The sequence below is a fragment of the Pelodiscus sinensis genome, chromosome 18 (assembly GCF_049634645.1).
Source record: "Pelodiscus sinensis isolate JC-2024 chromosome 18, ASM4963464v1, whole genome shotgun sequence".
Lineage (NCBI taxonomy): Eukaryota > Metazoa > Chordata > Testudines > Trionychidae > Pelodiscus > Pelodiscus sinensis.
In genome coordinates this window covers 20,412,097-20,437,574 of record NC_134728.1, presented here as the reverse complement: position 1 = coordinate 20,437,574, position 25,478 = coordinate 20,412,097, and the positions used below count along the sequence as shown (strand labels likewise).

The following is a 25,478-nucleotide window of genomic DNA, read 5'->3' as shown; positions in this document are numbered from 1 at the left end:
ATGAATTTAAACTCTGAGAGGTCAGCGCTAGAATGATCGGTTTGTGAAAAGTGTTCATCCACAGAGGATATTTTGAATCGTTTTTGCATTTACCTGCCCTGTTTTACCCACATATTATAGTGATGGTGGCAATTAGTGCACTGGAGGATGTACTCCTTAGGATGCCATAGGCGGACAGGTGGGACCCAAGTTGTGTTGTGGAGGTTAACTAAGGAGTTAAGATACTTCCCTGCCAGGTATAGAACCCAGCCCCCCGACATGAGGTAACCGCCTCACTGTCCGCTGAAGAGCTGTGTTGCCTTACTAGGGATTAGCACAGGGTCAGGCGCGTTACCTAGCTGTACTGCCAGAGCGGTGGGGTTCCTTGCCAGAGCCCGGGTCCCCGCCGACCCAGGCCTTGCTCACACGGTCCAGTCTCTGCTCTGAAGCGCTGCTCGGTGCTGCGAGTTGTCCTAATACAAACCCTTCCCTAGCGCTGCTGGCTGACCCTGCAGTGGGGTGGCACCGGCTCGTCAGAGGCCGTTCCGGCTGCTCCTTGCTGGGCTGGGCGCTGCTGAACGAGGCAGGGGAACCGATGGGGGGTGCGCGGACGACACGAGTCCTGCCCCGGGCTCTGGGTGGAAGGCAGCAGCAGCAGGGGGCGCACGTGGCCAGGGGGCGGGCGCGGAGCGGGGGGCTCTCGGGTCCCGCCCGGCCTGGGGGCGGTGGGATGCGGCCCCTCCCCGCAGCTCTGCCCGGGGCGAGGCGGCCGAGTGGAGCAGCTGCTGGCCCCGCCTCCCGCCAGCGCTCACCCGGCTCCGCCGCGGCAGCACCTGGCCGCCGCTCCCCACGCGGTGCCCCGGCGGCAGCGGCCATGGCTCGGGGTCCCGGCTGGGTGGCGGCCGCGCTGCTGCTGCTGCTGCTGCGGGCGCCCGGGGCGGAGACCGGCTGCGCCGAGTTGGGGCGCTGCTGCCGGGGCCGGGACCTGGCTTGTGTCAGCACCGGCTGGAGACCGGACCGATCGCACGGCGCCTGCTACTGCGACCAGGCGTGTGCCCGCACCATGGACTGCTGCCACGACTACCCGCAGGCCTGCCCAGGTGGGTGAGCGCCCGGCCTGATCCGGACAGGCTCCGCGGTGCTGAGCAGTCAGCACCCATCAGTCACTTGGAAGCAGTCCAGCACCCGTGGGTGCCGTGGGGAGGTGCCACCCCCTAGGCGAGGCTGTGAGCACCCACGTGCGGGAGAAGAGGGGGGGGGGCATGTAGAGTAGCCAGGGGCCTCCTTAGGGCTTGGCTTAATGTTTCACCAATTTGGGACTTGTGCTGCTGGTCCCATCTGAAAGATGCAAAGTGGCCCGGGGTGTTCAGTGGCAGCCAGAGCACAATGCGTTTCCTAGCCTGGTGTAAACTCCTGGCAGTTTCCCTTGCACGGCCCCTCCTCCCTTTCTGCTGTTCAGGAACGCCAAAGGGAGTTGAAGGGACATACACAACTGGAGAAGAAATGAAGTCCATTAAAAAAATGGCTTCACAGCAGTTGGAAAACCCACACCTGCCCTCAGTCCAGTCCCCTTGTGGGTTGAGTGGCAGGTGTGTGACCCCCATGAGTGTCTATGTTCCAAAGCATTTCACCTGGTTCCTGGGTATGACCTCGCACACCAAGAACAGAGGGAACTAACTGTAGGAGAAAAACCAAAATAGACGGTCACAAATGTACACAGTCCACAGACTGGTGGTCTCACATCTCCTCCAGTTACAGGCATTGTTTGTAATGAGTAGGTAAAACAGGTAAGTTTGAGGTAAGTTTGTTGTCCTCGGATTAGGCTCATTTGACCTTCAGCACATATCAGGAGGCTATTCAGATGTGGTTTATTATTTGAATGCCATAGTATCTGGGCACCACTGCAGATATCAATTCAGCCCCAGAAATATCTGTGAAATAAGGAAGTAATAACTCCATTTTACAGAGAGGGAAACTGAGGCACACTGGATTAAATGGCTTGCTATCAAGGTCTCACAGGAAGTCTGTAATAGAAATGGGAAAAGAACCCAGGTCTCCTGAATCCCAATCCTGTGCTTAAATCACAAAAGCAGCTTTCCTCTCATGAATGAATTGCTAACTGTAGAACTAGAACCTCTGCTTGAGTAAATCACTGGGGCTCCCCAGAAATCAGAACACTGTCAACAGGGCCATCCCTAGGGAGGTGTGGGGCACAGGGCAATCCCCCTACCCCTTCCCTTGCTCTCTCCCCACCCCTTCCACTAAACCCCACCCCTTGCTTTACACCCACTCTGCACCCACTCCATCCCTTCCCCCACACTCCATCTTTGCTTGTCCTCACTTTACCCCACCCCTGCTCCACCTTTTCCCACCCCTGCTCTGCTTCCTTCTGCCTACATTGCACACCTTCTCTAGTGCCCTCTCCCCCAAAGAGATGTGGCCCTGGTGATTGCCAGGGGGCTGGTGCTGGGGAGCAGCAGCAGGGTTTGCCCCCCCTCACTCACTGAGGTGGTATGGGAGCCATGGGAAGTGGTGCGACTCAGTAGCCCGCTCTCCTCTGCTGCCCTTCTCCTAACTGGCCCACTCCACTTTGCGGTGGTGGTGGTAAGCAGAGCCCCCTGGTCTCAGCCTGCTCTGCTTTGCTCCCCCAAGCCACATTGCTCCTGCTGCCATGGTGAGTGCCGTGTGGCCCAACCTCTGCTGCTGTCCCATGCCAGGTCCCTGAGGTAATTCCCCAGACCATCCTGAGCCCTGTGGGCTAAACTCAGTATGCGGGACTGTCCTGTTCATAGGATGGTTGGGGGGGGGGCACAGCGGGGCTCCCCCAAAGCGCAGGGATAGATGAGATGGCACTGACTTTCAAACTGTACATGTCTGGTCTGGGTTCGTGCTGGGATTTGAGCCGTCTGGACCACGAGCCCATGGGCAGCTGTGTGTTTCATGTTGATGTACAGTGCAGAACTGGAGGGGAGTGGAACAGGCAGTAAAACACTTTAGAGCAAAGTGCAAATCTTTAATCAGGGAGGTAACTTTTTCCAGAGATTGTCGCAATCACCTTCCTGTTTCCCACAATTTCCTCATAGCCTCATGCCCTCAGATAACATTCTTAGATGGCCTCGTCATGTTTTCTATATTTTCTCCTCTGTTTGGCTCTGCTCTAGCAAAGTTTTGCCTCATGCAGACATTTCCTTGATCTTTTGGGAGTGCTACTATAGGAGGGAAAGTTCCCTGTGGGAAGTGACTTTGTTTAACCCGTTTTAAACGGAATTTAATGCTGGGGAATGGGGCTGGGTTGGCAGTTCTGGAGACGGAAAACTCCGGTGCCCCCATGGATTCCAACAATGCAGACTACATCCTCATTGTTTCAGCCCTGACCTGGAGGGTTTAAAACCAGCGATGAGGGAAGAGCTGTCACCTTTTGACTTGGCTCCTCTGGGCTGAGGCTGCCAGTGAAGAGGGCCCATGCTGTTGGTGCTAGAAGTCATGATGGTTTTCAGTGAGGTGGGAACAGGTCCACTGGGGATTGAACAGTTTCACATGCGGGGAGTATTTGAAGTGTAGACACGTCATAATTCCCAGGAACTATGCCCTAGAGTAGCACCGACACTGGTAGCTGCTGCAGTTGCACCATGGACATGCAGCCCAGCAGCATCTGTATAGCCGAAGGGGGCACATATAGTCCTAGTGGTGTGTATGTTTAGCATGCATGGCAGCTCATGATCCTCGATGCCTGTGGGAAGGGTGAGGTGTGTATGAGCAAATATCTTGGAAGAAAGCTGCAGTCAGGGTGGGTATTTTTTCCCTTTTCTTTTCTGCAAGAAGTAGTTACTCCAGAGCAGAAGTGGGGAACCTAAGGCCCGGCCCTGGCTTGCTTGGATCTGGCCCCTGGGGGTTGGGACTCCCCCCTAACATTGGAAGCCTGCGCTGGTACTCCAGCCCCCCCCGTCCTCACCATCTCTTCCATGGAGCTGGAGCACACAAAAACTACTAGCCTGGTCCCCTCTAGGGCCTGGTGTGCAAATGGAATTTGGGGAGTGTCTTTCTCCTCAGTCGGAGGCCACTTTTTTTTCTTTTTGCTTCTCACTTGGGTGTGGCCCCCAGCTGATTTTTTTCTGTGGTCAGTGGCCCCCAACCTTTTCCCCACCCCGACTCTAGAGAGTCAGAAAGTGTGCTTGGAAGGTCATTCCTTCTGAGCTGTTCAGTGCAGGAGGGGAGATGAGACTCCACCACCCACAGCCCTCAAGGAGCTAATAGAGGAGGTATCTGAGCCTCTAGCTGGAAAAGCATGGGAGACAGGAGAGATTCCAGAGAACTGGAAAAGGGCAAATATAGTGCCCATCTATAAAAAGGGAAATAAGAATAACCCAGGAAACTACAGACCAGTTAAACTTCTGTGCTAGGGAAGATAATGGAGCAAGTAATTAAGGAAATCATCTGTAAACACTTGGAAAGTGGCAATGTAATAGGGAACAGCCAGCATGGATTTGTAAAGAACAAATCATGTCAAACCAATCTGATAGCTTTCTTTAATAGGATAACGAGTCTTGTGGATAAGGGAGAAGTGGTGGATGTGGTATACCTAGTCTTTAGTAAGGCGTTTGATACGGTCTCGCATGATATTCTTATCAATAAACTAGGTAAATACAACTTAGATGGGGCTACTATAAGGTGGGTGCATAACTGGCTGGATAACCGTACTCAGAGAGTAGTTATTAACGGTTCACAATCCTGCTGGAAAGGCATAACAAGTGGGGTTCCACGGGTCTGTTCTGGGACCGGCTCTGTTTAATATCTTCATCAACGATTTAGATATTGGTATAGAAAGTACGCTTATTAAGTTTGCAGATGATACCAAGCTGGGAGGGGTTGTGACTCATCTGGAGGATAGGGTCATAATTCAAAATGACCTGGACAAATTGGAGAAATGGTCTGACATAAACAGGATGAAGTTTAATAAAGACAAATGCAAAGTGCTCCACTTAGGAAGGAACAATCAGTTTCATACATACAGAATGAGAAGCGACTGTCTGGGAAGGAGTATGGCAGAAAGGGATCTAGGGGTTATAGTGGACCACAAGTTGAATATGAGTCAGCAGTGTGATGCTGTTGCAAAAAAAGCAAACATGATTCTGGGATGCATTAACAGGTGTGTTGTGAGCAAGACACGAGAGTCATTCTTCTGCTCTACTCTGCGTTGGTTAGGCCTCAGGTGGAGTATTGTGTCCAGTTCTGGGCATCGCATTTCAAGAAAGATGTGGAGAAATTGGAGAGGGTCCAGAGAAGAGCAACGAGAATGATTAAAGGTCTAGAGAACATGACCTATGAGGGAAGACTGAAGGAATTGGATTTGTTTAGTTTAGAAAAGAGAAGATTGAGGGGGGACATGATAGCAGTTTTCAGATATCTAAAAGAGAAAACTTGTTCATCTTGGCCTCTGAGGATAGAACAAGAAGCAAGGGGCTTAATCTGCAGCAAGTGAGGTTTAGGTTGGACATTAGGAAAAAGTTCCTAACTGTCAGGGTGGTCAAACACTGGAATAAATTGCCCAGGGAGGTTGTGGAATCTCCATCTGTGGAGATATTTAAGAGTAGGTTAGATAAATGTCTATCAGGGATGGTCTAGACAGTATTTGGTCCTGCCATGAGGGCAGGGGACTGGACTCGATGACCTCTCGAGGTTCCTCCCAGTCCTAGTATTCTATGATTCTATGAGTATTGTTGGCTTGAGGGGACTCAACATAGGGCTGCTAGGTTTTAGGAACTGCCTCTCGGAGTTGTCATTCTCTATCACCAGTGCTGTCTGCAGGGAAATCATTGCAGGGAAATGCTGTGCCATTGGACTAGCCATTTCCCAGACACATAATAGAATGACATTCCCTGTCCCTAAGCACTTGCACTCTAGGTAAAGGAGCAATTTCTGAGAGTGAGGTGACAGGGGAGGAACCACGTGAGGATTACCAGTTGTGTGCCCTCCGTCTGGGGCATTTGGCATTGGCCACTGTTGGCAGACAGGATACTGGACTAGATGGACCTTTGGTCTGACACAGTATGGCCTTTCATTGCCGCAGAAATCGACACTGCGGCGGTCAATCTTCTGGCTTCAATTTAGCCAGTCTAGTTAAGACCCACTACATTGAACGCTGAGGGTGCCCCCATCGATTGTGGTTTTCCTTGCATTTGCGAGGCATTAGGGAAGTCAACAGGAGCATTTCTCCTGTCGATCTCCAGCTGTGGGGAAAGCGCCGACACTTGGCTTAAGGTATGTCGACTCCAGCTGTATTATTTACATAGCTGGAATTGCGACAGACTTTCGGCTGTACTGTAGACCTGTCCTAAGAGCATAATTCTTAGTATCTAACCAAATTTTGAATTTAAGCTGCTTGGCTTATATTTTGAAGGTGCTGCACAGGTTTCCTGAGCACTGAGAGATCACACATGGAGTGATCATGTCTACTCACAGATGACATGGCATTTTTGTGTCTTGTTATTTTTCTCCCTGAGCTCGTTTGAGAGCATAGAACATAGTTCCTTTACCCACATAGTTGTTATTAGGATATTTAGTGTACTGAGTAAGATACACCTTGTGTTGTGATAGGCATGTGTAGGACTTAAGGATCTTGAAAGGCATGTTGTGGGGGGTGTTGATTATTGTAGCAGTGGAGATAATATATCTTCAGGTTTTGCATTTGTTGTTCTGGCAGGGTCTGGTGTACTTGCTTCCAATGATGAGTTTGTGGACTTCAAACAACCCACAATCTCACAAAAAGGGTATTGGGAAAGGTTTCTTTCAGGATGTGGTCCCCAAAATCCCATAATTGACTGTGAATCCTGTTCCCTCTCAGGTGTCACTCCCAATGTTGGTTTGATTGAGCAGCTGATCCAATGATTTGGCTTTGGAATACTTGATCTATGTAACCCATGCGATTCCATTACTGTTACCTGTCCTCCCTTGCCCTTTGTTTCCATTAAGTTGTGAATTCTTTGGGGTAGGGGTTTGTCTTTTCTGAAATGTTTCTGTAGCCTCTAACATAATGGGTTTTTGAACATGATTGGAGCCTTCAGACATTACTGTAATCCAAATAATAACACTTGTTACATAACACTCCAAGTTTCCCAGTTGACTTTAGAGTCTTCCTCTCAAAAATGAGGAATGATAACAGCTGAATGTCTTATGTGTATAAAACTAGGGAGGGGCGAGGGAGAGGAGAAACTTTCTCAAGCATAATACATAAAATAAAAAAGGCAAATACAATTTTCTCCCTTTGAAGGTCACTTTTGCAAACGTTGCGAATGTTTGAACAAACCACTTGTTATGAATATTACCTGTTGATTGTTTATTCATCATAATAGTACTGTATTCTGAAGCAGTACCATCTAGTGGCATATTGTAGGTATAACAATGCACTAGCCACAAACTTATGTCCAAAATTACATGGTTGTTTTCTGTATACTGATATCTTTGCACAAAGTTATTTCTTATGGTTCATTTCTATTGGATGCAAGGAATTCAGATATATTTGGTATTGAATCATATCAGTAGACTGTTTCCAACAGATTCTCCCCCCCCCCCCCCCCCTACAGACTTACTTTATCCAAGTAGTATTAAAATGAAATATTTAAAGTGTGGTATTAATATCTGAAGCCAAACTTGGCTCAAAGAGCGGGTGATTGTGAAGAGAATTAATTTGAGGATTAATGTTGGCTGTTATACAAGCCAGTGAACATTTAGGATTGATTGCTGTGCATTGCTGCATCTTCAGAGCAGCATCTCATTTATTTCGCTCATTAATGCTAATTACTGATACAGGTTGGACCTCCCTTGTCCAGCAGCCTCGGGACCTGAGTGGTCCCTAATGAGGGGTATGCTGGATCAGGGGAGGTCTCTCCCAACATGGCCCGTGCCATCCTGCTCCCCCTGGCTAGGACTCCAGCCTAGGCCCACTGTTGCCTGCCCAGCCATGGCTGCCGCTGGGGTTGGAGCTCCATAGCTAGGGATAGAGCTCCCTGGCTTCGGCGAGGGCTGGAGCTCCACAGCCTGTGCTGCCATCCTGCACCCAAGCGCTGCTGCTGGGGCCAGAGTTCTGCAGCTGCCATTGCTGGGCCCCTGCTACCGTCTGACCGCAGGGGCCAGAGGTCCCTTCTGCGCCACCCACTCCTCCATGCCCTGCACCCTGGCACCCGGGTGAGTCTCCACGCCTCCCCGCCACTCCTGCCCTGCGGCCCCACTTTCCTATTCCTGGGCTCTGTGGTCCAGGAGAATGCTAGTTAAGGGAGGTACAACCTGTATTGAAGTAGGGTTTCACAGTGAAGGGTTCAGATATGTTTATATTACAGGTGGTGCCTCAGTATTTTTTAAGTTTTTGCTAGGGAAATGGGAACATCCCCTGTAACATTCTAAAGACAACAAAAACAGCATTTTTCAAATAAAGTTAATTCAATAATTAAAGATTATCTGAGTTTTACTGGAGAAGAAACTGAGGCATTGTGACTTGTTCAAGGATATGTGCCAAGAGCTTAGAGTTGTGAAGTGTTGAACACCCCAAACTCTTCATGGATTTGAATAAGAGATGAGACCATTGACACTTCTCAAGATTGGGTCTCAGCTTCAAGGCAGAGCTCTGATTATTACTCAGGAGTTCACATTTGATCATGTCATCGTTATTATATTGGAAGTTTAAATTTCTGAACATAATTTTGATAGAGTCCTGTCCATGGAGGTGGGGGCCAGGGCTGGAACTGATGAGAGATTCTTGTGATGATGTCTTGTCTGCTCTGGTCTAGTGATCTACAGTGGCGCCTTCTTTGAGGAATAAAATCACAATACATTTCAAAAGAGCCCTGAGGACAAGTGGCAACCTCAGCAGAGATGTCAAGATTGGAAGGGAAGTGGTGATTAAAAATGGAGTAGCAGTGAGGAACTTGCTGATGATTTCAAACTATGGTGATGTTGAAAAAAAATAGAATCAGGCAAGCAAAAAAAAGAAAAAAGGCAGAGGGGAGTGATTTAGTGAGCAGAGTGTGGGAACTGGACTTGAGACATGTTCTTGAAGGGCGGATTGTCCTTTCTCTGTGACTTCCGTTTCCCCATCAGTAACATGGAGGTGATGTATTTCCCCTATCCTTAAGCTTAGTTCATTCACATTTGCAAAGTCCTTTGAAACCTGAATGTGGGAAGTTCAGATGCACTGGTGTTTGTTTTATTTTATTCACCAAAATGAAACATTTGTCTGCAGTCTCTCCTATATCCCAGTGAAAGGCAAGAGGGATGTGAAAGCCAAAGGCAGTGGGTATAATATAAAAGAGATGGGGGAGGCACAGTCTAAGAAGCAATTGGCCTGAAGCGAAAGTGTAAATTTAGAGATGATATAAGGAGAACTTTTGTATGGGTGAGAACTATTGATCTGTAGAAAAGCTGCCAAGAGAAAGGGGTTGAGGCAGCATTAGTAGAAACATCCATCAGCAGGTCAGAAAACTCTCTCAAAAAAACAACGCATCAGATGTGATACTTTTAAAACCTTTCTTTCTTGTTTCAAAGTACAGTACATAAGAAGAAAGAACAGTAAATAAAATTAAATGGTCTGTTCATCTAGGCTATGTCTACACTGCAGCTCTTTTCTGGGATACCAGAGGTATTCCGGAAAAGCTATGCCGCATCCAAGGAACATGTCTGCTTTTCCGAAATTTTTTTTTCAGAAAAGCGGACATATTCTTTCGCCATCCCTGAAAACCTCGTGGTATGAGGAAGACGTGATCTGCTGAAAGAGGAGGTTTTTCCCAAATTTGGCGCTGTGTAGCTGTGCCAAATTTTGGAAAAGCCTCTTCCGAAAGAAAAGCAAAAAAAGATACGCAAATTGCAGTTTGCAAATTGTGTGTCTTTTTCCGATTTTTCTTTGTAGTGTAGACACAGCCCTAGTGTCTACATACAGATGTATGGTAGAAACAGAAATAAGAGGGAAATAATATTAGCATGTAAAAATAATAAATAGCTCTTATATATTGCTTTTCATCTGTTGATGTCAAAGCACTTAAGACAGTATCATTTGTCCCATTTTACAGATGGGGAAACTGAGGCACAGAGCGGGGCGATGGCTTTGCCAAGGACACAACAGCTAGCTTGTGGCAGAGCTGGGACTAGAACCCAGGATTCCTAAGTCCCACTCCAGGGCTGTCCCCCTTAGTGCATCAGTTTTTAAACTTGGGTTGCAGGCCTGCCTGGGTAGGCTGCTAGTGGGCCTGCATGCAAGGCCAGTCCACAACATTTTGGCATCTGAGGCGGGGAGCTCAAATGACCCCCCCATGCCACCTTTTCTCCTCCTTGCCTGTTATGTCTCTTGTGCCCTCCTTCCTCCAGCACAGCACTCCACCATCTCTTGCATCTAGAGCAGAGATAATACATATGCACCAGCAGCAGACACACATTTCTACACTCTGGGTCCTAGTAGCGCCCTCCTCCCCACACAGTCTGGCACCTGAGGCGTTCGCCTCATGGTAAGGCCAGCCCTGCTGCAACGCCTTGTTTATTCAAGTGTCTTTAGTCTTGAAGCCTCACAGCTCCCGTTGGTTGTGGGTGCCATTTCCACAAAGTGATGTGACTATGGATGCTTGAATAAACAAAGTGTTGCGGCCTGCCATGGCTTACCCCGACGGGCCTGCGACCCAAGTTTGAAAACCGGTGCCTTAGTGTCCTGCCTCTGAGGATCTCAAATTACTCTACAAATGATGAATTTTCACTATATAGCAGCTTACGGGATGGGTAACTGCCACCAGGTGGATGAGAGACCCTGGGGAAGATGGAACCCTTGGTTCTTCTGCCTACATTTTTCTCAAATTAGCAGTAACAGAGACAATGGAAAATGTAAACATTCACTGAATAAACCCAGAAATGCTGCTTTTTCTAAAAGAAGAAAGGCAGAACAGGAACTATTGGCTGCAAGTCAAAGAATCATAGAATACTAGAACTGGAAGGGACTTTGAGAGGTCAAGTCCAGTCCCCCGTTCTCATGGCAAGACCAAGCACCGTCTATCCAACCTGCTCTTAAATATCTCCAGTGATGGATAATCCACAACCTCCCTAGGCAATTTATTCCAGTGTTTAACCACCCTGACAGTTTGGAAGTTTTTCCTGATATCCAACCTAAACCTCCTTTGCTGCAAATTAAGCTAATTGATTCTTGTCCTATCCTCAGAGGCCAAGGAGAAGAATTTTTCTCCCTCCTCCTTGGAACACCCTTTTTAAATACTTGAAAACCGCTATCATGTCTCCTCTCAGTCTTCTCTTTTCTAAACGAAACAAACCCAGTTATTCCAGTCTTTCCTCATAGGTCATGTTTTCTAGACCTTTAATCATTTTTGTTGCTCTTCTCTGGACCTTCTCCAGTTTCTCCACATCTTTCTTAAAATGTGGTGCCCAGAACTGGACACAATACTCTAATTGAGGCCTAATCAGTACTAGGGATGTGAACGATTAATCAGCTATCTGATAAGCATTTGCTTATTGGATAGTAGACAGGCTAGTCGACTAGTTGCTCCCCCCCTTGCTGCCTCTATCAGGAAGAGGCAGCAAGGCGGGGAAGAAGAGAGGTCACTTCAAAGCAGCAGTGCCATGTGGAGCCAGGGGTCAGACTTCAACAGCTAGGGCTGTTGCTACACTTCAAAGGTGGAGGCGCCCTATTGACTAATCGAATAGTCGAAGCAAAATGCATTGACTATTTGATTAGTCAGTTACTTGACATTTAACTTCCCTAATCAGGACAGAGTAGAGCGGAAGAATGACTTTTCTTGGTCACAACACTCCTGTTAATACATCCCAGAATCATGTTTGCTTTTTTGCAACAGTGTCACACTATTGACTCTCATTTGGTACACTATGACCCCTAAATCCCTTTCAGTAGGACTCCTGCCTAGACAATCACTTCCTATTCTGTATATGTGAAACTGATTGTTCCCTCCTAAGTGGAGTACTTTGCATTTGTTCTTATTAAACTTCATCCTATTTGCCTCAGACCATTTCTTTACTTTGTCCAGATAATTTTGACTCTATCCTCCAAAGCACTTGCAACTCCTCGCAGCTTGGTATCATCTGCAAACTAATAATCGTACTCTCTATGCCATCATCAAAATCGTTGTGAAGATGTTGAACAGAACAGGTCCCAAAACAGACTCCTGCGGAGCCCCACTTGTTATGCCCTTCTGGCATGATTGTGAACCATTAATATCTACTCTCTGAGAGCGGTTATCCAGCCATTCATGCACCCACCTTATAGCAGCCCCATCTAAGTTGTATTTGCCCAGTTTATTGATAAGAATATCATGTGAGACCGTATCAAATGCCTTACTAAAGTCTAGGTATACCACGTCTACCACTTCTCCCTTATCCACAAGACTTGTTATCCTATCAAAGAAAGCTATCAGATTGGTTTGACATGATTTGGTCTTTACAAATCCACGCTGGCTGTTAACTATCACCTTATTATCTTCAAGATGTTTGCAGATGAATTCCTTAGTTACTTGCTCCATTATCTTCCCTGGCACAGAAGTTAAACTGGCTGGTCTGTAGTTTCCTGGGTTGTCCTTATTTCCATTTTTATAGATGGGCACTATATTTGTCCTTTTCCAGTTGATACCAGACAAATACAAATGAGATATTTAACACAATTTTTTACCAAGAGGATGGCTAACAATTGGAACAAAATTACACAGGGAAGCATTGGATTCTTGATGTTTTCAAATGATGCCTGAATGACTTTCTGAAATAAATGCTTTAGCCAGACCCAAATAATTAGGCTTACTGCAGGGGTAAGTGGATGAAATTTAATGCTCTGTGATAAAGAGAAGATTGGACTAGATATCTAATGGTTCCCTGCTGGCTTTAAACTCTATAATCTATTTTTTTAAAAAGATCAAATATTAGTGAAAAATGTTTTTGTTCTGTTTACCCCCAGGGCACACAACACATAGCAAATACACATGGTCCATGACTTCAGCTTCAACACAGCCAGAGTGTGTGCGTGTCTCAGGGCTGAGCATGGTATTAGGATGAGAAAGTGGCTTATTGGTGTGAGAAGGGAAACAAGCCACTCAAAACATTGCTAGATAGTGGGAGAGATTCTACTGCTGTTTATCAAGCACCATATGATGTCTGAATTAAGGTTCTGTTGGCTTGTCTACATTAGGGATGTTTGCATGGCTGTAGTTACACCATTACAACCCTCCCAGGTCAGTTGTGCTGCACCAGAGAATATAAAAGGGTCTTACACTAATGGAACATTCTCTGATTTCAAATTGGACTAAGCGTAGGCTTCTTTTTACAGCAGTGCTTCCATGGAGATTTGCTGCAGCATGGCAACATGGGTGCAAAACTTCCTAACACAGACCAGCCTGAGTTGCTGAAACTTCCTCCAGGGTCAAGTACTTCCCCATAATTAGTGCATGGGGCCTTCCACCATTGGGAAGTGGCCCGTGCAACTGAATATGGCAGGTGGTCTTGGTTGGCTACAAACTCAGCATCCTACTACTTTAGTTGGGGAGAGGCTGCTATGCTGAACCGAGCCAGAGATCCCAGGAAGTGCAGCGTGCATGATTTCTGCAGCCTACATGGTTGTTTCTCACCCTACTCCCAGAGGTGCCCTGTGCTGTATCTGAGTGGAGCAACTGGAGCAGCTGTGCAGAGCCTTGTCAGGCAACGTACCGAGTTCGGAGGAGATATGTCGTGCTGGAGCCTAGAAATGGAGGCGAGACGTGTCCTCCTCTGGAGGAGAAGGCTGGATGCGTGGAGTACTGGAACCAGCAAGGAGCTGAGTGCAAACAGTCCCTTAGTAAGTACATTGAAAACACAACGGCTACGTCTACACTGGCCCCTAATCACGGAAAAGCTATGCAAAAGAGGTAAGTCAGGATAGGAAAATCCACGGGGGATTTAAATATCCCCCGCGGATTTAAATAAACATGTCCGCCGCTTTTTTTCCGGCTTGGAGAAAAGCCGGAAAAAAAGCGTCTAGACTGGCGCGATCCTCCGGAATAAAGCCCTTTTCCGGAGGATCTCTTATTCCTACTGAGGCCAGTGTAGACAGGCAACATGAATTTCTTGCACAAGAAAGCCCTATGGCTAAAATGGTCATCAGAGCTTTCTTGTGCAAGAGAGCATCTACACTGGCATGGATGCTCTTGCACAAAAGCACATCTCTTGTGCAAAGGTACAGGCCAGTGTAGACGCTCTCTTCTGGAAGAGTTTTTGCACAAGAACTCTTCTGCAATAGAGTTCTTGCACAAAATCATGCCAGTGTAGACGTAGCCTAGGGATTTGATTCTGAGCTAATTTATGGATATAAATCTGGAGTAATTCCTGTGAAATTGATTGGGAAAAATTCTTGCAAGCAGGAGGGAATATTTGCCTTAGGTATGGAGCAGTATATTTATAAATCAGCTACAAATGTCATGTAGGAATGGCACCCATCAGAGGAAAGGTAACACCAGACTCCAATCCAGTTTCTCTTTTGGTTTGGACACTGCATGTTAGTTTCTGGAGTGAAACCTGGTTTCATCTCAAATACATCGACATTCCAGTAGCTCCACTGATGCTTCAGATTTTTTTGTTGGCGTCTCTGGGACCAGAATCTGGCCTTGACTTTTTTACTCACTTGGATTTATGAATTCAGGGTTATTTTAAATCAGCTTTCTCAAACCTGCTGATAGTTGGTATTAAATTAACCAGGATTTTGTTCTCCTTTGGTTGCCACTGCTTTAATCAAATTAAAAAATAAATAAATACAAATTTGTAAGCCGCCTCAAATATTTTAAATAGAGAGGTGGGGTAAAAATATTTTAAATAAAAAAAAAAAATAAGCAACCATCCTTTCTCAGGGTATGTCTACACTACAGCACTAATTCGAACTAACTTAATTCGAATTAGTTAATTCGAACTAAGCTAATTTGAACTAGTGCATCTAGACCTAAAAACTAGTTCTAATTAGCATTTTGCTAATTCGAACTAGCATGTCCACATTGAGTGGACCCTGAACCGAGGTTAAGGATGGCTGGAAGCAGTGCTGACAGGGCATCAAGTTAGGACTTAAAGCGTGGAGCTGCTGTCTCAGGCTAGCCGAGGGCTGTGCTTAAAGGGACCCTACCCCCACCCCGGACAGACAGTTCTCAGGGGTTCCCCGCTTGCAAGCAGTCCTGGCTTGGAGTGCCCTGAGTGCCCACACTTGGCCCATCACAGCACTCGGCCATCAGCCTGGCTGCACTTGCCGCAGGCTGCCATCCGGGGGGCGGGTCAATCGGGGGGCTGCAGAAGAGCTTCCACCCCGAGCAGCCCGCAGAGCCACCCCAGTCCTCCCCATTGGGGGCTTGTACCCCATCCTCCCTCACCTCCTTCCACTTACCCCTCCCTAGCCCCCCTTCCTAATGTACAAAATAAAGGACATGTGTGTTCAAAACCAGAAACTCTCTTTATTGAACAAAACTCGGGGAGACTGGGAAAAGGAGGTGGGAGAGGGGAAGAGAGAGGGTGGGAGAGGGGAGGGCAACTAAAATGATCAGGGGTTTGGAACAGGTCCTATATGAAGAGAGGCTAAAGAGACTGGGACTTTTCAGCTTAGAAAAGAGGAGACAGAGGGGGGATATGATAGAGGTCTATAAAAGCATGAGTGGTGTGGAGAGGGTGCATAAAGCAAAGTTCTTCATTAGTTCCCATAATAGAAGGACTAGAGGACACCAAATGAAATGAATGGGTAGCAGGCTTCAAACTAACAACAGAAAGTTGTTCTTCACAAAGCAAATAGTCAACCTGTGGAACTCCTTGCTGCAGGAGGCTGTGAAGGCTAGAACTAGAACAGAGTTTAAAGAGAAGTGAGATAAAGTCATGGAGGTTGGGTCCATGGAGTGCTATTAGCCAGGGGGTAGAAATGGTGTCCCTGGCCTCTTTTTGTGGAAGGCTGGAGATGGATGGCATGAGACAAATGGCTTGGTCATTGTTTTCGGTCCATCCCCTCCAGGGTACCTAGTGTTGGCTGCTGTCGGCAGACAGGCTACTGGGCTAGATGGACCTTTGGTCTGACCCAGTACGGACATTCTAAGCTCAGGGCTCAGGGTCGGTGGGTCTCACTGGACCACCTTGATTTTCATGCAAACCTGCTCCTGGGTGGCCAGGCTGGCAGCTCTCCTGCCCTAGACGGCCACTTTCCTGTGCCTAGTGCGGAGGTCGTGGATGAGGTTCACGATCTCCGCACTAGACCAGGCGGGCGCCCGCCTGTTGCGGACCTGGGCAGGCTCCCGGGAGCCACCAGCCTGATCCCGGGAAGAGGCGGAGGGCTGGGTGGCAGCGGGTGGCTGGCTCGAGCCGTGCCAGGTGCAGGGTCTGCTGGCTGGGTGCTGGCAGGCTTGCACCTGGCACGGGCATCGTAGCCAGCCTGTGCCCCTTTAAGGGCTCCGGGGCCGGGAGGGGGGCAGAAGAGTTTCCCTGGTGGTGCCCAGAGTGGCCACCAGGGAAAGCTGGGGAGGGCTAGCCTCCCACTAGTTCGAATTAAGTGGCTACACAGCCCTTAATTCGAACTAGTTAATTCGAACTAGGCTTAGTCCTCGTGGAATGAGGTTTACCTTGTTCGAATTAAGCGCTCGGCTAGTTCGAATTAAGTTCGAACTGGCGGTTCGCGTGTGTAGCGCCTATCAAAGTTAATTCGAACTAACGTCTGTTAGTTCGAATTAACTTTGTAGTGTAGACATACCCTCAGGTAGTAAAAAGAGATGAATATAAATTTCTCTCCAATCAAATACTGGATATTCACTAATAATACAGAATTGTCTTTGATTTTCTGCCAAAGTAAAAATTATGTGCTGTTAAAGACCATCAAAGCCCTGATCTTTACTGTTTGACGGGCACAAATGGCCTTAGTGCAGTAGTGTCACTTGCTACGTGTGCTGTTTCTTTTTGTGCACAGTTCCGGCATTAATAACCACAGGAGGTTATGGGAAAGCAAGGAAAAAGAGAGCTGCATCCAAGGAAAACGAAGGAGCGGGGTAAGTACGGGGCTGAGTGCTACAGGGTAATCACACATCCTACATTTTTTCTCATTGGCTTCAGTGTGTCCAGGATTGCCCCCAGGGTCTGTTCTTATCAGAGCAAATGTTCAACAGGATGAAGGCGTCTAATCTGTATCTGCACTGATTGCTAAGTCTGCTCTGTGACTGAGCCCAAGCCCTCTCTGATCCATATACAAATGAGGACCCAACTTCTATGGCCTGGGTACGGGGGTGGGTCAAAATGTGAGTTCCACAATGACATTTTGCAGTGTGGCCACAGGTCAAACCTTAGACCCAAGTCAGAAGGTTTGTGTGATGCAGTACGAACCCATTAGCATGGTTGTGAGACCCACAGGATCTGTAAGTGTGAACCCAGGTTTATAATTTAGTGTGGATACAGAAGTGTGAGCTTGGAAATAGTGATAAGTCCAGGGCCCACAAACCCTTAAATCCTGATTCCAGTGCAACACCAGCTTCACAACATAGAGGTCTTGACTCTGCTTGGAGAGTAAACCCATGGAGGTCAGTGGGGCTTCACAGCTGTAAAACTGGTTGTAGCTATTAATGTAGTTGCTATTTAGAATATCATACGCAAAGATTAGTCATTTCAGCCTGTTCCTTTGACCTGTTTCTCTCTGTGTACAGTGCCTTTTTTTCCCATCATGTGGACTTGCTGGCGGGGTGGCTCTCAGTCTTGCTTTGTCTTTGCTTTTTTAAATTGTGCCAGGAATAGACTTCCAGCATAGACCATGGCCTAAATATTCAGAAAAATGTGCTTGTGTATGCACTGTTACTGGGGCTGCACACAGTCATAGTTCTCTGAATAAATCAATTGCTGACATAGGAACTCATTATCTCAACCATATAGGCCCTTGATGCCTATTAATTGCTGTCAAAGACAAGTGCATTTGTGAACCCCTTGGTTTTTTTCCCATATGTATCTGTTTGTTTGTGTTTCTTGTTCACGGTTTAGCATTGATCTTTAGTTTTATAATGGGGTGGCCATTTACAGTGTGAACCATAATTATCCTCAGCATTAAAGGAAAAGCATGGTCTGTGGAGATTCCAGCTCCAGCATGCTGAGTCTCTAGTCTCTGTGAGCAGCACCTTTATATTAAAGATGAAGTCTGGTGCATCTGCTTGCATTTTATGCAAATTAGCTTTGACGTTGGGGATTCTGGTAACTGGGGACCAGCAGAGTAGAGTTTGGGTGTCCCTGCTGCGTAGGAGGCAGGTTATTGTACTAATCGATTAGGTTGCACCAAGAGCTGGAGGGAGATTCAGCTAATGTGTTTGGCCCCCTTAAGCTCCTGCCTCAAGTTCCCCTCCAGTGTCACATTTACATAGTGCAGTTACTGGCAAGTGTTGAGGTTCTGCTTCAGGCTCTGATTTGCACTAAGGATGTTAAGTTGCATGTATTTCACTAATTGAATAGTTGATGCATATTTGTATTTTCTATTCGATTAGTCAATAGGGCGGTGCTGCCCCTTTGAAACGCCACCACGGCTACAGCACAAAAAAAGTAGGCCCATCCTCCTCATTTGCAGAGCCGTACAGCAACTTTCACCACTCCGTTTCCTGCTGGTAGGTGACTGGTGGTGGTCGGTTCTGGTGGGCTGCTGCCCCTGTTGTGCTCTGATTGGAGCTGGGTGCATTGAGGTTGTCCCTACTGGGACAGCCTTACCGTGGCCCTGGTTCCCACTCTGGCAGAAGGCTGCATGGCCCATATGGTGGGTGGCTGCCCCAGCTTTCTCTGGCTAGAGCTGGGGCATGGTGAGGTTGTCCCTGCCGGTTCCCTCTGAAACAATGCACAGCACAGGGTGATGTGGCACAAACCTCATATTACAAAGGAGCAACAGCCCATATCCAGTGGTCCTCTTATATTCTACAGTAGCCAGCTACATTAAAAGGTCCTAGCTTAAATACAGTGGCAGGGCCTCTTCCCTGGCCTGGCCTCAGTGTGGCTCAGCATAAGTGACTGAACAAAGGTTTATTTTTTCCTTCACATGGGCATCTCTCCAGTATACAGAACTGGGCTGACGGCAACAGTGCAATAAATTGGACCACTGGCTTTTATCACAAAATCTACAGAAAGAGTTTGGTCCTATTGTGCTATCATTTAAAAGCAAAGCTGCCCATTAAAATCAATGCTGAGATCTATTTAAAAGTCCATGGCAAGATATAGCCTGAAAGTAACTCAAAAGAACCAAACCCTTGTTCACATAAATCAGAAATGGAAAGCAAAATCAAGGAGTCCGAGGAGTGCTGAGGAGCGACTTTCAACAAAATATTTCACAAATGGGGCATAATCCTAGACTGCTGAGAAAACATCCAATTTCTGCATCGGATGAAGAAAGGATCACTTTTCCAGGAGAGACTGTATATACTCTTTTGCATATCAAAAGACACCACATGGCGCCTGAAAATTTTCCATTAATTTAAAGTCATCCACCTTGTTAATTATCACTTGTGTTAGTATTCTTTCTTCCATAACATTTAAAAATATATATAAAAGATATTTGTTAGTAACTAGTGGGTACCACAGTGACACACATCCAAAGAAGTGCACACGACCTCAATATTGGAGCACAAGACAAAACTCACTCCGCTAACCGATGGAAAATCTTAGAGGGAACACTAGGCCATACCCATAATAAGTGGACATGTGGCTAACTAAAATCATGCCAGACCACAGATGTTGCCAGACCAGAGTTTGCTGGACTAGAGAGATTCAACATGTACGGTGAAAGAATATTATGAGATGTCTTGGTTTCCACTGAAGAATTACCATAAATAATCCAAACTGGGCAGTATGGTTCAATGGTCAGGGCTCTGTCCTGGGAATCAACAGATTTAAGTTCTATGTCTAGAGCTGCCATTTACTTGCTGTGTATCATTGATCAAGAACTTAATGCCTCTGTTTATAAAAAGGGGCATCATTCATACTTACCCTCCTTTGAGAAGCACTTTGGTATCTGTGGGTCGAAAGCACTTAGATTAGAGCTGAGTGTTGTAATGCAGCCTAACTCACTGGAATAAATGCATATGGTTTTATGATGCACGTCCCTATTTTAAACATGGTCTTTGTTCAACCATTCTGCTCTGGGACTCTAGGTCGCTGGTAGGTTTGTAACGCAGCTGTAGATCTAGCTGGGACTGTCATTTCTGCTGCAGCTTCAGGGGGTAGCGGAGTTAGTCTGTAACTGGAAAAACTTAAAAAACAACAAATAGTCCCGCAGCACCTTAGAGACTATCAAAACATGTAGATGGTATCATGAGCTTTTGTGGGCACAACCCACTTCTTTTTCTGCTGCAGGTATTGTGTCGAATTCCAGCTCATGGCCATCACAGAAGGCTGTTTGCAGGGAAACAGTTCCTATACTCAGTGGATGCGGTATCTCAGCAAAGGGCACACAGTCTGTGTGGAGTGCCAGCATCCAGCTCTGGATTCCAAAAGCCTGCACTGCTCTGGGGATGGCAGGGGAAGCAAAAAGTAAGAGCCCTGAATCCTGCTTTGTTAGTGTGTTTTTATGTTGGATTTTTCCTCCTCCTTGAGCTGCTTGGAGAGATTTGTCCCAGTTTAATAATACCCTGTGCTCACCTTGCACTGTATGTCTTCAGAGCTCTGTGCATATGTTAAGTGATCCTCATTGCACACTGTAAGTTAGATTGGTGATATTATAATCATTATTTTACAGGAGAGCGAGACTGAGATGAAAAGTCTGAGCCAAGGTTGCGTGGTGAGCCAGTGGTGGAGGCAGGATGAGAACTCAGTCTGCTAAATCGCACTGCCTCCTAATTTTAAGTGTCACAGTCATGATTTTTTTTAAAGGCTCTCCTGTCATCTGGCCCAGTTGAATAGACCTCCCACTGGCCAGCAAATAAAATCAAATCCATTTGCTGGCTGTCGCTGCTGTAAGAACAATGGGGAGGACCTATGGCTCATCTAAGCCTGTCCTGTGTTTCCAAAAGTGACCCAAACTGGGTGGTTCAGAGTATTGTATATCTGCCTGATCCCCTGCAATGTAAGCTTTGGTACTGAGGACTGGTAGCTAGTGTAACTGGAAATCAAAAAGTATCTCTGCATTATAGCACCTTTTACTGAGGAATCTCAAATTGCTTCTGCAAGTACTAACTGTGTTGTACAGATGGGCCAAAGGAGAGGAGAAGGGATTTTACCCATGGCCACGCAGTCAGTGGAGGAATGAGTTCTGATGCGCCACTCTTCTGCTGTAACCATTACACCACACTGCTCCTCCACTTTTCTCTCACTCAGTTCTCTTCATAATTATGTCTATCTAACAGGTGCAATTTAATGTTGTTTGTAACTTATTTAAAAAACCCACAAGGGAACTGCAAGGCAGTCTAGCACTAGAAATGGCAGGCCGGGGGGGGGGGGGGGGGGCGTTGCTTGTAGCTCACTTTAATATTGAAATGAATAGGTTTGTTTTAAATACTAACCATAAACAAGGATTATGAGTCTTGAAAACATGCTATATATTACCCACCCACTACTACTGCCAGTAATAGCCTTTTTAGGTAGAGGCTGCCCATGGCTTTTAATGAGAACAAGTCATGTTAGATTATTTTCCTCCCCCTCTTCCCCTGCTTGTTAAGTATGAAGGTTGCAAAGATCTTTAGATAAAGAGCAGTGAACCCAACTGATGCTGCCAGAGGAGTCTAAAAAGTGTAATAAAATGTAAAAGCTTGAAATAATGTAGTTTTTTGGTGGAAACCCTAGGACCAGAAAGGAACATCAGACAAGGTGAAATGAAAAATATCTGCAGCCCACAGTTTCCTTCCAAGGGATATGGAAAGAGACCCTTCCTCCTTTACCAGGCAGTCTGGTGAATAGCATGATCTACACTGATAGCTTTATAGAATGGAGTGAAATTTTTTGAACAAATTATTCAAAGAAAAATATGGTTTTGGGTTGACAAGAACAATTGGCACATTTGGGACAAACTCAGTGAATAGATTGTCGGGGGAAGAAATCCAAAAAAACCCTTAAGTGTTTCATTTCAGTACTTCTGGTTGCCATCAAAGATTGTCTCTGTTAAAAATAAAAATGTAGCTTTCCTGAGATGTTAGAGTCGAGTGAATAATTGATTTTTTTGCATAGATGGCCAAACAAACAAAAAAGTTGTTTTGGGTCAAATTCAATATTTAGTTCAACCCAAAATTACTTGTTTGTGTTACCTCTTTTGTTTTCAGGTGCTTTTTAATTTTTTAAGAAAGGTTGCTAAATTTCTAAATAAAGCGGAGTTAAAAGGAAAAAAGTCAAAATGTTTCATTTCAAAAGTATTGAAATGAAACACTTCAATTTTTTGGATTTTTTTCCCCAGACAAAACTATTCACTGAGTTTGACCCAATAGTTCCAGTCAACCCAAAACCACATTTTTCTGTGTCAATCTAGCACCTTCCATCAGCCCTACCATCACTGTACCTTTTCTGACTATGGCTAAATTTCAAGCTTCCCGTCTGTCTGGCCAGCACCTTTTGTGCCAGTACTAAGGGTATGCGCCTAGAAGAGAACTAGGGTGCGAGTCCCAGGGATCATAGGCAGTGGTGAGTGGCAGCACAGGTTGGCTGTACTGAGTACCGGCCTGTCTGAACCCTTTGGGTGTGTACTTGGCATGGCGACCTTGTGCTGCCACTGCCCAGGCTGCTGTGGCTTCGCTGCTCTTTTTAGCAAGCGAGTATATCTAATAATGTGAGTTGGGACTCGCAAAGGCTACGTCTGTACCAGCAGTTCTCCAACTATGGGTTGGGACCTCACTCTTTGGTGACTCCATTTTAATGGAGTCACCAGGACTGGCTTAGACTTGCCAGGGCCTCGGGTTGAAGCTGAATGCACACTTTAGCATTGGTCAACGGGGCTCAGGTTATAGGCCTCTTGCCTGGGGCTGAAGCCCTGGGGCTGTAGCTTTGGTCCCTGTACCTGGGGTGGTGGGACTCAGGCTTTGTCCCCCTACCTGGGGCAGTGGGGCGTGGGCAGGTTCAGGTTTCGGTTCCCCCTTCTATGGTCATGTAGTAATTTTTATCCTCAGAAGGGGGTTATGGTGCAATGAAATTTGAGAACCCCTGATCTACACATAGGGGTAAGTATTTTAAAACATTTGTTTAAATGGAACATTTATCTAGTCAGTTCAGGATACACACATCCAGTAACTTGCTGGGAACATTCAGAAACTGGGAGAAAATAGTTCAGAAGGTGATGGTGATGTTTTAACTTTCCTGCTTAACAAACAGACCAGTACTGTATGGCTCTATGTAGCACAACATGTACATGTTCAATGTCTGCGGGGACAATGGGAGCTCTGTCCAAGAAAGGGCAGGATACCGAAGGAGCTAGACAATTTTTTTTGCACAAAACATTTTTGGCAATGCCAGAATATTTCATGAATTCCTTGAAGATTTCACCACTTTGTTTTGATTGGAAACCTAAAAATAAAAAACAAATCAAAACATTTCATTTTGCCATTTTTAAAACACAAACATTTGTGTTTTTCTTGTTTGAAATGTTTTGTTCAATTAATATTTTTAAAGACTAAAAATATTCAAAATTGAAACAAAACATTTTGTTTGAGCAGTAACAAATTAAAAAAAAAATCTCTCCATCACTCAATTGCCAGTGAACCAAAAAATCCATTCTTCACAGGGGTCTGGTAGAGGCTGGCGACTGTGGATTGATGAGGTGATTTTTGTCTGTGGCTTACAACTTATCAAATGCTTCAGTACAAGAGGACAAATTGTGATCTTATTTTACACTGATGTAACCCCATTGGTATCTGTAGAGTTGATCCAATTTACACCCATGTGAGATCAGAATCAGGCCCAGTGGGTGCAAACTGATGTCAGAGACGGAAGCATCAGGATTTACTGGCTGAATTCAAACTATGGCTGTGCGATTGGCTGCTTCTCCGGAGCAGCCAGCTTCCTGTCCGGCAGCCTTGCTGGAACCCGTGTCAATGATGGCACATGATGCACTTAGCTGCTGTCCTTGAAGGAATTAATGCACTAATCCCTTTCCTCCCACTTTTGCCTTGTTCCTTCCAGGAACCAGCTGCTGCACTGGCAGGCCATGGGGAATCCCTGGTGCAGAGGAACCTGGAGGAGAGTTCGCCAGCTGGATACTTGTTCCTGTCCTTCTGTTCACAGTTTCTTGTTCATCTGACTCTTCGGAATTGGCCTTCGCGCCCCTGAGCCTAAGTCATGTGATCATGGTTTGGCATGAAGTTTGAAAGTAACAGCCCCAGCTGACCTTCTGATCAGTCAGTAAAGCCCCTCATGGACTGCTTCACCTGCCGAAGCTGAAGCTAAAACCCCTTCATATCCACCCACACTCTGGGCTCTCTGAAGAAGACTGGCTGACCAAGTCACTTTGTCTCTGTCCCCACGCTTCCTTCGATGAACGTCCTGAGCTTCAGAGCAGCCATGCTGACCTTGACCATGTCAGTTGTCTTCTCTTCTTCCAAGTCCCTCCTTCCCTGAGTCTTGCCAGCGAGAGCCCACCAAATACAAGAATTCAAAAAAGAATTAACATACGTGTATTGTTTAAAAACCCAGCTAAGCAGCCAGCCAGAGACATGCAAAATGAGTCTGTTCAAACTGCCTTCTGTCCATATTGATAATAACCTATTGTCTGGAGGCTAGCACCTCCCTCCCCCTCATGGTTTTGTTATTGAATGTGGGGTTCTTGGTCTCACATAAGGGCCAATTTTGTACCTCTTGAAATTTGGGGCAAAGCTCTGATTGCCTTCAATGAGAGAAGGTTTGTGTCCTTAGGGCTGATCCTGAAGGGTGCTTGGTGCCTTTTAGGTGTTATTGGGCACTCTGTTCACATTTAGGTATGTATTTATGAATGGGTTTAGATGACAGGGTTGCTTGCAGAAGCAAGGGGCTGGACTTGTTGACTCAGTCCTTTCAGTCCTATGTAGGTTTATGGCAAAGTTTCCATTTCAGGGTCAGGCCTGTTGAACTCAGTGGGAGCTGAGGCTTCCATAGAGCTTGGAGTCCTTTGATTTCAGGCTTCAAGGAAGATGCACCATGTTATATTAACTATCTGTGGAGCACTTAGAACATCTCTGGGGTGCATCTCATGTCACGGTTCCGTTTTCTTTGCACATTGAACTGTTTGAAGTATTTTCTTTATAATCAGTTTTGAAGCTTTCCTGTAGTGAATAAAGAGAATCTGGAGACATTTGAACAGTGCTTGTTTATATGAGCTGTCTTTATAGTGCCATCACTTGAGCTGCTGGTCATTCGGAGCTCAGTCCAGCCAATCTTGCTGACCCCTTTCCTGCCACAGGACAAGGACAGATATCTCCGATATCTCATCCCCTGGCCGTTTAGAACTTCAAAAACGTGTCAAGCAAATATCTTGAGTGAAAGGCTCCCACAAGAGGGTATGACATCTTACATGTGCTTTGTTTTCAAATGTAGTTAATCAAAATAAAAAGTGAAATAAATAAAATAGAAAA

General features: G+C 46.2%; 1 protein-coding gene across 2 annotated transcripts; it reads left to right on the top strand.

Moving 5' to 3' along the window:
• The first annotated feature begins 592 nt into the window (after positions 1–592).
• LOC102455659 (somatomedin-B and thrombospondin type-1 domain-containing protein-like) lies at positions 593–25,209 on the top strand. Of its 2 annotated transcripts, XM_006132261.4 has the most exons (5): positions 600–1,079; positions 13,598–13,792; positions 16,913–16,991; positions 20,311–20,487; positions 24,055–25,209. In XM_006132261.4, the coding sequence occupies exons 1-5, from the start codon at positions 710–712 to the stop codon at positions 24,170–24,172; spliced, it is 939 nt and encodes a 312-aa protein (XP_006132323.2). In that variant the 5' UTR covers positions 600–709; the 3' UTR covers positions 24,173–25,209. The 2 variants fall into 2 exon arrangements, with proteins under 2 accessions (XP_075757343.1, XP_006132323.2); XM_075901228.1 differs by lacking the exon at positions 20,311–20,487 and having other exon boundaries at positions 593–1,079.
• Positions 25,210–25,478: the final 269 nt, after the last annotated feature.